Genomic DNA, 16,418 nt, shown 5'->3' on the forward strand with positions numbered 1-16,418 from the left:
AGGGGATGGGAGTCGGAGGCACCGTTTTGCGGTGGTTCGGCTCCTACCTCTCCGACCGGAAGCAATGTGTGTTGACAGGGGGGCAGAGATCGTCCCTGAGGCCACTCACTTGTGGGGTGCCACAGGGGTCGGTCCTCTCGCCTCTCCTGTTCAACGCATATGTGAAGCCGCTGGGTGAGATCATCCGTGGTTTTGGGGTTGAGTACCATCTTTACGCTGATGATACTCAGCTGTATATTTCAACCCCAAACCACCCCAACGAGGCTGTCGAAGTGATGTCCCGGTGTTTGGAAGCCGTCGGGGTCTGGATGGGGGACAACAGACTTAAACTCAACCCCTCCAAGACCGAGTGGCTGTGGTTACCGGCGCCTCGGTTCAGCCAGCTGACTCCATCGCTGGCCATAGGGGGCGAACAATTGTCCCCTGTGGAGCGGGCGCGCAATTTGGGCGTCCTCCTTGATGCCCGGCTGTCAATGGAGGACCATGTGGCAGCCGTGGCAAGGGGGGCGTTCCACCAGGTTCGCCTGGTGCGCCAATTGCGCCCCCTACTGGACCGGAGTGCCCTGCGCACGGTCACTCATGCGCTGGTGACGTCTCGCCTGGACTACTGCAATGCTCTCTACATGGGGCTTCCCTTGGGACGCGTCCGGAGACTGCAGCTAGTTCAGAACGCAGCCGCGCGGGTTATTATGGGAAGTACACGTTACTCCCACGTAACACCTCTCCTGCGCGAGCTGCACTGGCTACCTGTGGCCTTTCGGGTGCGTTTCAAGGTATTGATCACCATCTTTAAAGCGCTCCATGGCAGTGGACCTAGTTACCTGCAGGATCGCATCCTACCACACACGTCCCTGCGACCTATCCGCTCACACAGAGAGGGGCTCCTCCTGGTGCCGTCTGCTAGTCAATGCCAGCGGGCGACACCTAGGAGTAGATCCTTCTCTGTGATGGGCCCAACCCTCTGGAATGACCTCCCCCCTGACATTCGAACTACCACCGACCTCCGTTCCTTCCGGCAAAAGTTAAAGACTCACCTATTTCAATCAGCTGGCCTGGCACTTTCTTAGTTCTACCTCCCGGGGATTTATTCATTTTAATTGGGTTTGGGGTTTTAACAAGTTTTTAATACACTATATACTATATTTAATATTTATTATTCTATGTACAGTCTTGCAACCTCCTCCACCTACGTATTTAATTATTTAACTGTTTTGTATGTATTTTATAACGTATTTTAGTGACTGTACACCGCCCCGAGTCCCTTTTGGGAGAGGGGGCGGTCTATAAATATGAATAATAAATAAATAAATAAATAAACACTGCCCTCCTAGATGAAACAGGGGACAGTACACAAGATATGAAGGAGGGAGGGGCCGTCGCTCTGCCAGCAGACAGGGGGGAGGATGCAACAGTGAAAAGACTCAGGTCACAAAAATGAGGTTGAAACATTATTGCAATTGTAGTTATAATGTAATTGTTGGAAGTGACACAAAAGATGATTGAATATATTGATGACATAATGTAAAATCAAAAGCTGCCAATGTTTATTTAAATCTTGATGTTGTTTTTTTTCTTTTCTGTAAAAGTTGTGAGATTTGGGGGGATTTCTACCTTTCGCCTGATGTAGCTGTCAAAATTTTCTACCCCTATTTACCCTTTTCCCAAAACATTTGTAAAAACCAATAAAATTTTTCAAACACAGAAATAAAAAGTGACAGAATGTAAAAAAAAAAATTCAAGTGCTTGACAACTGGCTCACATTTATAACGATTAGATTCCCCTCGCACATTAGTGCATATTCTAAAACGCTGCAGGAATTACTTCTGATACCTCAAAGGACAGGAAAGTGAGGCCGACGTGGAATCCTTCCGAAACTGTAATCTTCCAAGTACACAACTTGTTGGGTCGATAGTCATCAGGGTAGTTGGGAGACTGGATGTGCCCATTGTCTTTCTTCATGTCTCCTCCACAGATGGCTGGAAGAAGAATATTCATTGCATTGAGAGCTTTTTCAGCGACAGCTGAAGGCAAATTACACCAAGTGGGGAGTCTGTCCTTATTTCATCCCCACAAAATTGACCCCTTTAGGCAGGTTGGGCTAAAAAGAAACTGAGTGAAGAACCAAAGACACCAAACTCATCTAGGGCAGGGGTCTCCAACCTTGGCAATTTTAAGACTTGTGGACTTCAACTCCCAGAATTCCTCAGCCAGCTTTGGGTGTTTAAGACTTGTAGACACCCAGAATTCTGGGTGTTGAAGTCTACAAGTCTTAAAGTTGCCAAGGTTGGAGACCCCTGATCTAGGGAGCATCACAATTAGGTGGAAGTTGAATCTAAGTCTTCCTGGTCGAAGTCCAACCCTTTAGTTACGTAGATCAGAGGTCACTAGCCTTTTGGACCTCAGGGACCACTACATTCATAATTTTAAATCCCATGGACCACAAATAGAATTAGTGACGGGACAGGGTCCTTCAGGCACTTAGCTTGGCTGCCTGTTAGTGGAGAGAAGCGCCTGGGGTCAACCCTAGCTTTGATGTCCATTGCAGCTAGGAATCTCAAATAAGGCCAAGAATGAATGTTTGTCTTGTAGCCAGCCCGGGCTCTAGATTGGCCCCCTGCAAACTCTGTCTTTCCAGGAGCTTGGCTGAAGTTTCGCGCACTGCTCACTGAAGCGCCTGTACTCCCAGGGAGTGAAGGGGGGAAGGACTGGAGCTACTAAACAGCCAGCCAAGCTAAGTGCCTGAAGGACCCCATCCCATCAGCGAGCGGGATTAATTGCTTCGGTGGGCCGTATCCAGCCCAGGGGCTGCAGTTTGAGAATCCCTGATTTAGTGCAATATAAAAAATGCAAAGATTTTTCTGCGGACCACCAACATTTTCTCGCGGACCAAAGGGCCACTGGTTGGGTCCAAGGACCACTGGTTGGTGACCGCTGACATAGACCATATCAACCACCATAGAGGCATGAGAAATGTGTCCCTGAGTTCTCTGTAGCCCTACATAGAAAAGACTTGCCACCAGCTACCCCAGATGTCCATCTGGCTGCCTTCATGAAATCCCTACTTGGAATGTCACATTAGACGTGTTGAATTGAGAGGCATCTGTTATGGCCTGTTTTTCACCGAGCTGGTGAAAACAGTGAAATTCAGTTCATGAACTAAAGAAGCTTCTTGGATGAGAACTGAAACGTTTTCAAAGAAAAAAAACACACCAAGAAAATCATATTGCCTTTTCAAAAGCACCTTTGGGACACCATGCTCAGCGCATCAAGGAGCCCACATTTCAACCCCGAGTTGAAAATATTCTCCTCTGCTGGTAAGATAAAAGTTCCCCTCGCACATATGTGCTAGTCATTCCCAACTCTAGGGGGCGGTGCTCATCTCCGTTCCAAAGCCGAAGAGCCAGCGCTGTCCGAAGACGTCTCCGTGGCCATGTGGCTGGCATGACTAAACACCAAAGGCGCACGGAACTCTGTTACCTTCCCACCAAAAGTGGTTCCTATTTTTCTACTTGTATTTTTATGTGCTTTTGAACTGCTAGGTTGGCAGAAGCTGGGACAGGTAACAGGAGCTCACTCCGTTATGCGGCACTAGGGATTTGAACCGCCAAACTTTGGATCTACAAGCTCAGCATCGTAGCCAATGAGCCACCTCCTCTACTGGTACCATTAAAGAAAGTCAGGGAGTCAAAAGCTCAGATCTGGAATAACAGAGTTGGGCGGGACCTTGGAGGTCTTCAAATCCAACCTGATGCTCAAGCCGGAAACTCTACATTATTTCAGGCAAATGCTTGTCCAATCACTTCTTAACAACCCCCCCCCCCGCAGTGTTGGAGCACCCACAACCTATGGAGGCAAGCCATGGATTGATGGGCACTACGGAAATTCTGGCCTGATGGCAAGTTTAAGGAAAGCATCAACACTTTGGAGAACAATCAAGCAATGGCTGAATGGGTAGCAATGTTTCTTTTAGACCGGGGTATAAACTCAAGGCCCAGGAGGCGGATTTGGCCCACAGGGTACTTAGATCTGGCCCGAGGGGCCGCCCTGGAAACAGCAAAGGACCAGCCAGTGGTGCTTCTGCCAGTGAAAATGATCTTCTGAATTCTGTTTTTGGATGCCAGGGCCTCTACATGCAGCCCTCCAAAGCTCAATTTTCCTTGATGGAGGGTTGAAGGAGGCCCTGGGAGCCAAAAACGGAGCTCAGGAGCCCGTTTTTGATGGCAGAACACTTGGGCTACCACAGGGGCCCCCAACAGGATCAACGTCGAACTGGCCATGCCCACCCTGGCCACACACATCCCGGTCCCCTCGAAGTCAAACGCAACCTTGATGCAGTCCTCCAAGAGTTTTACATTCCTGTTTTAGACAGAAAGTGCTTAAGAGGGACAGTTAGAAGGCAAGGTGCAGCTATTTGTTAAATTCCCTTCTCAATGCCTTTTCTGTAATATTAACAAAGACAGAAGATCTGGCTGAGAAAAGGCTGTTACACGCTAAAGATGTTACCCATCAATAAACATACGATCTGGAAATGGCCTTAGAGACGGAAGACGTTTAATATGATTTGTCTACCGTTATTTCTGGCACTGTACGCTCTTTAGGAATGAATTCATGATGCTACCACATGATTCATGTTTTAATCAATTATTTTTATCGCTTAACTAGGAAGTGCGGTGTTGTAAAAGAAAAAAAATGAAAAGAGAAACAACCGCATGTTGCAATGTCATTACGCATGCACCTGCCCTTTGAAAAGTTTGCTTTCTCACCCAGGCTCCCTTAAAAAGCATGAAGCAGAGTCTTGGTCCAGGCAAAACCTCTTTTATTTATACAACTGTAAAGTCCTTTCATTCACAGTCAGCAAAGCTTGGCATACACCCTTTCAGAGGAATATTTATCAACACAAACCTTATCTCGCTTAGAGAGCTGCCAGATAACTGTTCCCAAACGCATGGCAAGGCAATACTTGGCACCAGTGACGTGCGGTGAGGTTTATGACTGGTGAGGCTGGTGACGTCATCAAACCGCGTGGTTGTCCGATCGCACGGGCGCAGCCCAAACGGAGAAGTTTCTCTTCTCAGAAATGTCAGAAAGGGACAGACAGGCTGCCGCAGCTCCACTGAGAAGACATTTCTGAGAAGAGAAACTTCTCCTTTCTCCTCCTTTCCCCCCTCCCCCCTTCTAGCACTGATGATGTTACCTAGGCATTTTTTGCATCGGGCGAGCCCGGGATCCTTGCAAGGGGAATGGGACCACGTGTGCAGGCGGCTCCTCAGCAGCGCACAGCCTCAGATTAGCACAGCTGCAATCCCCTTCCCCTGCACACGTGGTCCCATTCCCCTCCTTCCTGAGCCAACATGAAGGGGACAGCGGCTGCGCTGATTGAGGCTGGAGCTGAGGAGCCTCCTGCACACGTGGTCCCATTCCCCTTGCAAGGATCCCGGGCTCGCCCGATGCAAAAAATGGCGAGATCGGCACACTTGGGGCTGCTGCTGAGATGTCCAGGGAGGCTAAACCAAGCCGCGCGCCTCTCCCAGCCACTTTCACGGCTTCCCGGAGTAATATTTTTTTATTTTCATGATGAGAGCGGTGAGGCTCCGCCTCCCCTGCCTCCCCTGACTGCACGTCACTGCTTGGCACAGATTCTCTTATAGTCACAAACAGAACTTTCCGCTCTTGAAAAGACCGAAGGGACAAATTGTTTCCTGCAAAAGCCCACTCCCCGTTTGCTCTTCTTTTGTTTCCTCTGGGAGGGGCCAATCTCCTCCAAGGTGTGGCTTTACTCCTAAGTCGACCCTGCTTTCTTAGTTGTTCTTGTCTTCTGGCAGCTCTGTGCATGCACACACTGGGAACAGGCTCCAGCTGTTTCTCTGCCTCACTGCTCTCTAGCTCCCTCTCTGCCTCCGACACAGAGCCCTCATCTGAGCTTTCCTCAACCCCCAGGACTGGCCCATATTCCTCCCCAACGACTCTGCTGCTAACCCCACTGGCTGCAGACCACAACAGTTTGTCCCCTCCCCTCCCTGGAAATAAATTGGTAATGCAAAAGGTTTATTCTCCGATACGGCTATTCCTTCGCTTACAACCATTTATTTAGCAATCGTTCTGAATTACTTAAACAGTTTGTTTAGTGACCACTCGAAGTAACAACTGCACTGAAACAAGTGACTTAGGACAGTTTTCGTCACTTACAACTGTTGCAGCATCCCCATGGTCATGTGATCAAAATTTGGGCCCTTGGCAACTGGCATGTACTTATGATAGTTGCAGTGTCCTGGAGTCCATGTCATCCCCTTTTGCAACTTTCTGACAAGCAAACTCAATGGATTCACTTAACAACCTCAATGACTAGGAACGTGTGATCAAAATTCAGATGTTTAGCAACTGGTTCATATTTATGACGGTTGTGCTGTCCTGGGGTCATTTGATCCCCTTTTACGACCTTCAGAGAAACAAACTTAACAGGGAAGCCAGATTCACTTCACTTACTCTCTTAACCATTCCAGTGATTCACTTAGTGACTGTGGCATGAAAGGTAAAATGGGGCCAAAATCACTTAACAGCTGTCTCGCTTAGCAACAGAAATGTTGGGCTCAATTGTGGTCGTATGTCAAGGAACTATCTGTGTCACGGTAATGATGACTTAATATCTGACCAGCTGCTGTAAGGCTGTAAACTGAGATGATGACATGAGGATGAGTTGGCAGGGCTACTGCCACTTTAAGAAGCTGTGTATATAAGGAAAGCCATGTCGGCAGGGCTACTGCCACTTTAAGAAGCTGTGTATATAAGGAAAGCCATGTCGGCAGGGCTACTGCCACTTTAAGAAGCTGTGTATATAAGGAAAGCCATGTCGGCAGGGTTACTGCCACTTTAAGAAGCTGTGTATAGGACTTCCGGCGGATGCCACCAGGGCAAAGGACTCTCCCTTTAGAGCGTCCGATCTACAGCTGATTGTTTCGCCGGGAATCGCGGACATCGGCGATCCCCAGGGGCGAAAATCCTCTGCTTCGGGCAAAGAGGCGGAGGAGAGCTTTTTCGGGCGGGGTTGAGCACGTTTGGACCCTCCAGGAAGGAATTCCTGGAGGTAGAAGCGGTGCTCCCCAGGTAGCCCGAGAGGAAGCTCCAACGGCTGGATCCCCCTGCCTTGCAGGGCAAGCTCTGGAAGGCACGTCTCCGTTACATTGTTGATTGGTGCTGAATTGTAACGGACAGACTGAGACTGAAGCGGTGGGTGCAAGTATTTTTGGGTTTTTTTTTCTGCTTTCTTTTATTATTCTACAGCTTTATAACAAAGACTTCCACTTTGGGGAAAAAAAAAATGGAGAACTTTTTCCTTTTAAAATGGCTACTCTTCTTTCTTTGCTGGTTCTCCTTAATTGACTCTTATTGAAACCTTATACAACAGTGCCATCTGGTGGTTGAAATTGAAAAAGAGGGGGGAAAAAAAGAAAAGAGGATTTTCCTTTTTTTTTTTTGACTTGCTTGGCGCCTTGGCAAGTTATGGCTGCACAGAGAGGTACCAAGCCTAAGGGCACCTCCTCTCCTTTACAACAATCTCAGTTGTCCTTGTTGGCACAACCTCAATCTCAATCCCAAAATCCACCACCTGCAGCAATTACCAATAAAGAAATATTGGATACTTTGAACATTAAGTTTGGTAATATGGAGAAAAATATGTTGGATTTGAAACAACAAATGAGAAGCCAACAGGACCAAATGGATCAAATGAACCAAACTATGGAAGAGATGAGGGATCAGGCAGCTCGGGCTAATCAAGATATTAGAAATATATTGTATATATGTATGTTTATGTGTTTGTACACATGTTTTATGTTCTATATGCTCCATTGTACGCCGCCCCGAGTCCTGCCTGGAAAGGGAGCGGCTAATAAATTCAAATTATTATTATTATTATTAAATGATGTTGTTTCTGCCCTCTCTGGACTAGCTGTAAATTTGGAATTCCTGGATGATGCGGTTAAAGAGACTCAGAAGGATGTTGGAAAATTGGAATACCGGGCAGACAAGTTGGAAGAGAGGGCGGATAGAATTGAGCTTGAGCAGTTGCTATTCGAGTACAAGCAGTTAGAGGCTGTTTTGCGGGTAAGGGGTTTGCCAGAGGATAAAGACAGCGGGAAAGGAGAAGATTTGAGGGTGATTTGCGCGGAGGCTTTTGCCCCCCTTCTACAAGTGGATCCAAAAGAGATTCTCCAACAGATTGAGAAAGCCTACAGAGTTAACTCCTGGTATGCAAGACAGCGAAACTTGCCAAGAGATGTGGTGGTTCATCTGGAAAGGAGATACCTGCGTAATGAGATTGTACAGGTTGCATATCATCAGAGATGTACTGTGCGAGATCAGGAGGTGAAAGTTTTGAAAGAAATACCATTGAAAATGCTTAGGCTGCGCAAAGAGTTTAAATTTTTGACGGATGAGTTGAAGAAACGTAACCTGCAATTTAGATGGGAGTTGCCAATTGGCGTTACTTTGATTTACTCTGGGAAAAGATATCGATTGGATTCTACTCAGAAGGCCAGAGATTTTTACTCCAAGGTTCTGAATGCTGGCGAGCCAGGATTGGAATCGGAAAAGACCCAGCCTGTTCAGCAGGAGCCAATAGAGATAGCAGCCTCGGCACTTGCGTCAGTTGATAAACAGCTTGTGGAGAGACTGGAAGAAGCAGTAGGCTTGGGATTGGAATTTAAAGAACAGAGAATTACTAGAGCAACGGCAAAGAAAATGGAGAAGACTATACAGCAAACTTCGAGTATCTCTGTTGATGTACCTACACAATCTGAAGCCGTGGGAGGAGCAAGGCCTAAGAGATTTCCTACTGATATGAGGGCTATGCTTCAGAAGCTTCAAACTAAGCTTGACGATGGTCAGGCTGCTGACCTGGAATGTTAATGGACTTAATTCCCCACAAAAAAGAAGAAAGGTTTTCTATTATTTGAAACAGCATAAAAATGATGTAATTTGCCTTCAGGAGACGCATATTAAGTCTAGTGATCAAAAATTTTTGGACAATCGGAAATTGGGACAATGCTTTGTAGCTTCAGCTCCTGAAAAAAAGAATGGTCTGGTGCTGTATGTTAATAAAAACTTGTCAGCTAATTTATTGGAAGCAGATCTGCAAGGGAGATATATTTTAGTGGAACTTATGGTATTGGATCAGAAAATATTACTTGTTGGGATTTATGCCCCTAATCAACAGCAGATGAAGTACTTTAAGGATTTGCAGAGGAGAATATCGGATTTGGACTACAAATCATTTGTCTTTATGGGGGATTGGAATGGGGTTATAGACACACAGATGGATAGATCTGGAGCTTCAACCTCAACTTGTAGAGGGCGGTTGCCTTCAGCTTTTTTTGATCTGAAGGATGAATTGGAATTAATGGATGTCTGGAGGCTCCGCAATGAGAAGGAAAGAGACTATACGTTTTTCTCGGATAGACATCAGTCTTTCTCTAGAATTGATTTTATGTTAATATCAAATGATTTGCTTTCTAGGATTAAAGAGGTTAAGATTTTCCCGAGAACTATTTCAGACCACAGCCCGGTGATGATGGAGATACAGGACTTGATGACTCAACGAAGATCTTGGAGGCTTAATGAGGGATTATTTAAATATGATGTGAATGTGTTGGAGTGTAAGAAACAATTGAAAGAATTTTTTGTGCTTAACATGGATAAAGGCACCTCAACAGAGATGGTCTGGGACGCTAGTAAGGCTTATATGAGGGGCATATTGATCTATTTGAATAATAAGATTAAAAGGGATAGAGAAGCTAAATTGAAAGAATTGGAGAAGGAGATTAAGATCAAAGAGAAATTGCTGATATCAAGCCCTCAAGATAGGTCAATTTATACTACTATTAAATTGTTGAAAAGGCAGCTGAATATGTTAGTGGCAGAACGGACTGCAATACAGTTGAGATACCTTAAGCATAATACATTCTGTAATGCCAATAAGCCTGGGAGGTGGCTAGCTTATCATTTACGGAAAAGGAGAACTCAAAATATCATAGATAAGGTTGAGGATAAGGGTAAAATGGTTTATCTACAAAAAGATATTCAGAGGGTGTTCGTAGACTTCTATTCTAAGTTATATGCTAAGGATAAGATTACATTATCTGGTATAGTTAACTATTTAGGACGGGTTAAAGTTCCACAACTTACATTAGAACAGAAGGAAGGGTTAGACCAGCCAATAACAACTGAGGAGATAAGGGAGGCTATTACTCAATTGAAGACTGGGAAGGCGCCTGGGACGGATGGTCTTACAGCTGTTTATTACAAGACCTTAATGGCAGAGATGGTGGAACCTCTTAAAAAACTTTTTATGGAAGTGATGGTCAATGGAAAGATTCCCCCATCTTGGAAAACAGCTTTTATTTCTCTGATACCTAAAGAAGGTCAAGAGGGGTCACAACCAAAGAATTATAGACCTATTTCTTTACTTAATGTAGACTATAAGATATTTGCAAAGGTATTGGCTAATAGATTAATGTCGATACTACAGCAAATTATTCATCCAGACCAGACTGGATTTATATCAGGTAGATTTATGAAGTATAATGTAAGATATGTACTGGACCTTATGGAATATTTAGAAAAGAATAATCAATACCCAGCGGCTTTGATATTTTTGGATGCTGAAAAAGCTTTTGATCAAGTACACTGGCAATTTTTGATTGAGGTATTGAAGAAGATGGGTATGGGTAGGTATTTTTTACAAGCTATTAGAGCTATATATCAAGAACAGACAGCTCGGTTGATAATAAATAATACTTTAACTACAGATTGTAAAATAGAGAAAGGAACTAGACAAGGATGTCCCCTATCTCCACTTATATTTGTATTAGTATTGGAAATATTGTTGAATAGGATATGTCAATCTACAGAGATTCAAGGTGTTCGGATTAGGCATCATGAATATAAATTGAGAGCTTTTGCTGATGACTTAGTTCTTACTATCTCGAAACCTATACAATCTATTGAACCGTTATTACATGAGATTTTGGATTATGGGGCGGTTTCGGGGTTTAAGGTGAATTATTCTAAGACAAAAATGTTGCTTAAGAATATGTCTAGTACTCAAGCTAAACGACTCCAGCAGTTATCGGGTTTTGAAGTAGTTAAAAAAGTTAAATATCTGGGGGTTTATTTAACAAACTCTAATACAAAACTATATAAAAATAATTATGAGCTGCTTTGGCATAAGGTTCAACAAGAAATGGCCTCGTGGAGGAAACTGAAGCTGTCTTTCTTAGGAAGGATAGCTGCGGTCAAGATGAATATACTACCGAGGTTCTTATTTTTGTTTCAGATGATACCAATAATTAAAAGAGAGGCTACTTTGTTAGAGTGGCAAGGGGACATAAATAAGTTTATATGGGATGGGAAAAAACCCAGAGTTAAGTTGAAGATTATACAAGATGTGCGGGAGAGAGGAGGATTGAAAATGCCTAATCTGATGTTGTATTATGATGCAGCTGTCCTGGGAGCAATTAGCAACTGGATAAAAATGACGGAGGAGAGAATTCTTAATCTAGAAGGATATGATCTGCTTTATGGTTGGCATGCGTATTTAATGTATGGTAAAAAGCAGGATTTTGTTTTTAGAACGCATATATACAGGTCTGCGTTGTTAAGAGTCTGGAAGAAGTATCAGCCAAATATGCAATGTAAGATTCCTGACTGGGTAATACCAAGGCATATGATAGAAAATATTAGTATAACACAGAGGCACGATGAAACTACATATGCCCAACTGTTGGATTGGGTAGATAATCATTGGGAGCTAAAGTTGATAGATGAACTAAAAGATAAAAAGATTGTTCAGACTTGGTTTCAATATCAACAGTTACAATTTAGGTTTAAGGAAGATATGAGGATAGGTATTGAGAATACGTATGATGAGTTGACTGAGCAAATTAGGGACCAAGGACAATTTCATATTAAAAGAATATATAATATTTTGATAAAGAGAGACTCTGCTTCTGAGCTAGTTAAGGATTGTATGGTAAAGTGGGCACAGAATATAGAGGAGCCTATAATGCTAGATACATGGGAGAAGATTTGGATTAGAAACGTGAAGTTTACGCAAGCTCAGAATTTAAGGGAAAATTTTTACAAGATGTTTTATAGATGGCATTTAGATCCAGCTAAGCTGTCTAAAATGTATCCAAATCACAATCCTAAGTGCTGGAGGTGTGACTGCTCAAACGCTTCTTACTTTCATATTTGGTGGTCCTGTAAGAAAGTTAAGGCTTTATGGATTAAAATATGGTGGATAATGCAGAAGAAGATTCTTAAAAGAAAAATTAAATTTGCTCCCCAATTTTTTCTATTGGGCATAGTACCTGACTGCACTGTTGCTGAAACTAAATTAATATTGTATATGATTACAGCAGCTAGACTGCTGGTAGCACAATATTGGAAGAAAGCAGAATTATGCTCTATAGAAGAATGGATACTTAAGGTAGCAAATCTTGCCGAAATGGATAAAATTTCTGTATATCTAAAAGATCATTCTTACGATAAGTATATTATAGATTGGTATCCCTGGATTGATTTTGTAAAATTAAGGTACGGTTCAAAGGAAGTGTCTATGGGATTTGGTTGAGAAATGTTTCATAAATATGTAGTAATGGTTTTGGAGAGGAGGTTATGATGGTTTTTCTCCTTTTTTTTTTTTTTTTTTTTTTGTATTATCTTGTTCTTATTCTGATATATTTATTTATTTATTTCTTAGATTTTTAGACCGCCCCTCTCCCAAAAAGGGACTCGGGGCGGTGTACAGTCAATACAAATAAAACCAGTCATAATAATAAAATACATTTAAGATACATTTGGAGGGGGAGATAGGCTGTACTAAGAAATAAATATATTCTAATCCTAAAAACATATATGCATATTACTATTGGGATATTTGTTTTTCAGATTTGCTGGTAACTGTGCTTCTGTCTCTATCTGGGAAGTCAGGGGTTGGGTTAGGGAGGGTTAGGGTGGGGAAATGGGGGGGTGGGTGGGGGGAGGAGGAAGGGAGGGAGAAAATGTTACTCCTAATAAGACAACCTGTATATGTCTGTTACACAAATAAATAAATGTTCGTTAAAAAAAATAAAAATAAAAAAAAATAAAAAACTAAGAAAAAAAAAAGAAGCTGTGTATATAAGGAAAGCCATGTCGGCAGGGTTACTGCCACTTTAAGAAGCTGTGTATATAAGGGAAGCCATGTGAGGGCATGGCTCTCTCCTCTTGTATCTCTCTCCTTGTGTTCTATCTACATTGTAGTTCTCCGTGTAGACTTTAAGCTTGATTGCTTGTCTGGTATTTGCCTGCCTAACATATATATATATATATGTGTGTGTGTGTGTGTGTGTGTGTGTGTGTGTGTGTGTATAGAAGTCTTGTATATAAGCCACTGTTGAAAGACAAAACCTCGGTGTCCCATATTTTGCTCCTGGGTTGTTTCAAAATAGCAGTCCCGCTGTGCGCGCTCTGACAATCTGTATTTATTTCAATCTACGAAATAAATGGCACCTAAATATGTTATTCTTTCATCTTTGTTTCTGCTTTCTGTGCCCCCAATTACTTTACCTGGACTAAAAAAAGGAAAATATTCTACCTTCATAGACTGCAAAGAAGCCTTTGCCAACCCAGTTGCTGCTGCTGCGGAATTCGATCCAAAGGCGGCTGTCGGTGGAAAGAATCGAGTCTGGGAGTTTATTTCCACAGAATCTACCTAGAGAAAAAACATACACACACATCACTGATGTGGCTTTATTATTACAATTTATTATTTCATGGCAAAGCACGGATTGAGGAATGGAACCTATTTGTGTTCTGATCAGCTGCCTAACTTCTTCTTCCTCCCCTGATAATGTTTCCTGCAAGCAGAATCTTGGAAGCAGGAGCATCTCCCCAAAATAGAATAGAATAAGAGAGTTGGAAGGGACCTTGGAAATCTTCTAGTCCATCCCCCTGCTTAACCAAGAAACCCTACATCACTTCAGACAAATGCTTATCCAACATCTTAAAAACTTCCAGTGTTGGAGCATTCACAATTTCTGGAGGCAAGTTGTTCCACTGATTAATTGTTCTAACTGTCAGGACATTTCTCCTTAGTTCTAGGTTGCTTCTCTCCTTGATTAGTTTCCACCCATAGCTTCTTGTCCTGCCTTCGGGTGCTTTGGAGAATAGTTTGACTCCCTCTTCTTTGTGACAACCCCTGAGATATCAGAAGACGGCTATCATGTCTCCCCTAGTCCTTCTTTTCATTAAACTAGACATATCCAGTTCCTGCAACCGTTCTTCATATGTTTTAGCCTCCAGTCCCCTAATCATCTTTGTTGCTCTGTATGTAAATTTAAAGGATATTTGCAAACCTGTTTGACTTTACTTTACTTTACTTTTATTTAGATTTTTATACCGCCCCCTCTCCCCAAAGGGACTCGGGGCGGTGTACAGTCAAATAAAAACACATCAATAAATAGAAAATACAAACACAAAGAGGAGGCAATAAGAAACTGTACATATCTGCAGTAAAGTAGTTAAAAGCAATATTTAAATACCCTAAAAATACCCAATTAAAATATCTGCCAGGAGGTAGAATAAAACTATAAATGGGCCAGGCCAGCTAAACGCAACAGGTGAGTCTTCAGTTTTTGTCGAAAGGAGCGGAAGTCAGTGGTGGTTCTGATATCGGGGGGGAGGTCATTCCAGAGGGTTGGGCCCATCACAGAGAAGGCTCTACTCCTAGGTGCCGCCCATTGGCATTGCTTAGTGGACGGCACCCGGAGGAGTCCTTCCCTGTGAGAGCGAATCGGTCGCAGGGAAGTGTGTGGTAGGATGCGATCCCGCAAGTACCTAGGTCCTGAGCCATGGAGCGCTTTAAAGATGGTAATTAACACCTTGAAACGCACTCGAAAGACCACAGGCAGCCAATGCAGCTCGCGCAGGAGCGGTGTTACATGGGAGTACCTAGTACTCCCCATAATAGCCCGCGCGGCTGCGTTCTGGACTAGCTGCAGTCTTCGAGCGCGTCCCAAGGGAAGCCCCATGTAGAGGGCATTGCAGTAGTCCAGCCGAGACGTCACCAGCGCATGAGTGACCGTGTGTAGGGCATCCCGGTCCAGTAGGGGGCGCAATTGGCGCACCAGGCGGACCTGGTGGAACGCCCCCCTTGCCACGGCTGCCACATGGTCATCCATTGACAGCCGGGCATCTAGGAGGACGCCCAAATTGCGCGCCCGCTCCACAGGGGGCAATTGCTCGCCCCCTATGGTCAGTGATGGAATCAACTGACTGAACCGGGGTGCCGGTAGCCACAGCCACTCGGTCTTGGAGGGGTTGAGCTTGAGTCTGTTGTCCCCCATCCAGACCCCGACGGCTTCCAAACACCGGGTCATCACCTCGACAGCCTCGTTGGGGTGTCTGGGGTGGAAATGTACAGCTGCGTATCATCAGCGTACAGATGATACTCCACCCCAAAACCACGGATGATCTCCCCCAGCGGCTTCACATATGCATTGAACAGGAGGGGCGAGAGGACTGACCCTTGAGGCACCCCACAAGTGAGTGACCTCAGGGTCAACCTCTGCCCCCCTGCCAACACACATTGTGTCCGGTCAGAGAGGTAGGAGCCGAACCACCGCAGAACGGTGCCTCCAACTCCCATCCCCCCCAGCCGGCGCAATAGGATACCATGGTTGATGGTATCAAAAGCCGCCGAGAGATCTAATAGGACCAGGATAGAGGAACAACCCCTATCTCTGGCCCTCCAGAGATCATCGACCAATGCGACCAAGGCCGTCTCCGTGCTGTGTCCGGGCCGGAAGCCGGACTGGCGTGGGTCTAGATATTCGGATTCCTCAAGGTGTCGTGGAAACTGCTGTGCCACCACATTCTCTACAACCTTCGCCAAAAAGGGAAGGTTGGAGACTGGACGATAATTAGCTAGCTCCATCGGGTCAAGGGAAGGCCTCTTGAGTAAGGGCCTCACCACCGCCTCTTTCAAGGCGGAAGGCAAGGACCCCTCGCTCAACGAGGCGTTCACCAAGCCCAGTAGCCAGCCTCGTGTCACTTCCCAGGATGCCAGTACCAACCAGGAGGGACACGGGTCCATTAAACATGTGGTCGGTCGCAGCCGTCCACGCAACCTATCCAAATCCTCGGGGGCAACAGAATCAAACTCCTCCCAGAATGGTCTCACAAGACTCACTGTTGGCGGCTCCTCTGGTCCACTGAAGGGGGCCCATCCGCTCCGGATCTGAGCGATTTTGTCCTGCAGATATTCCCCAAACTCCTCTGCTCTGCCCTGTAAAGGGGCTTCCCGCGTCCTCTGTGATAAGAGAGAGCGGGTCACCCGAAACAGGGCGGCAGGGCGGTTATCGGTGGACGCAATAAGAGTG

At 44.8% G+C, this 16,418-nt stretch overlaps 1 protein-coding gene across 2 annotated transcripts in view; it reads right to left on the bottom strand.

The window, feature by feature from the left end:
- The window catches only part of BMP1 (bone morphogenetic protein 1), a 200,483-nt gene that overhangs the window by 32,705 nt on the left and 151,360 nt on the right, over positions 1-16,418 (bottom strand). For both annotated transcript variants that reach the window (XM_081960734.1, XM_081960735.1), the window contains exons 10-11: positions 13,634-13,750; positions 1,831-1,976 (exon numbers count right to left, since the gene is read on the bottom strand). In XM_081960734.1, coding sequence (XP_081816860.1) covers positions 1,831-1,976; positions 13,634-13,750 — 263 coding nt within the window. The remainder of the gene's footprint in view (positions 1-1,830; positions 1,977-13,633; positions 13,751-16,418) is intronic.

Source organism: Natrix helvetica (genome assembly GCF_964273705.1).
Source record: "Natrix helvetica genome assembly, chromosome: 8".
Taxonomy (NCBI): domain Eukaryota; kingdom Metazoa; phylum Chordata; class Lepidosauria; order Squamata; family Natricidae; genus Natrix; species Natrix helvetica.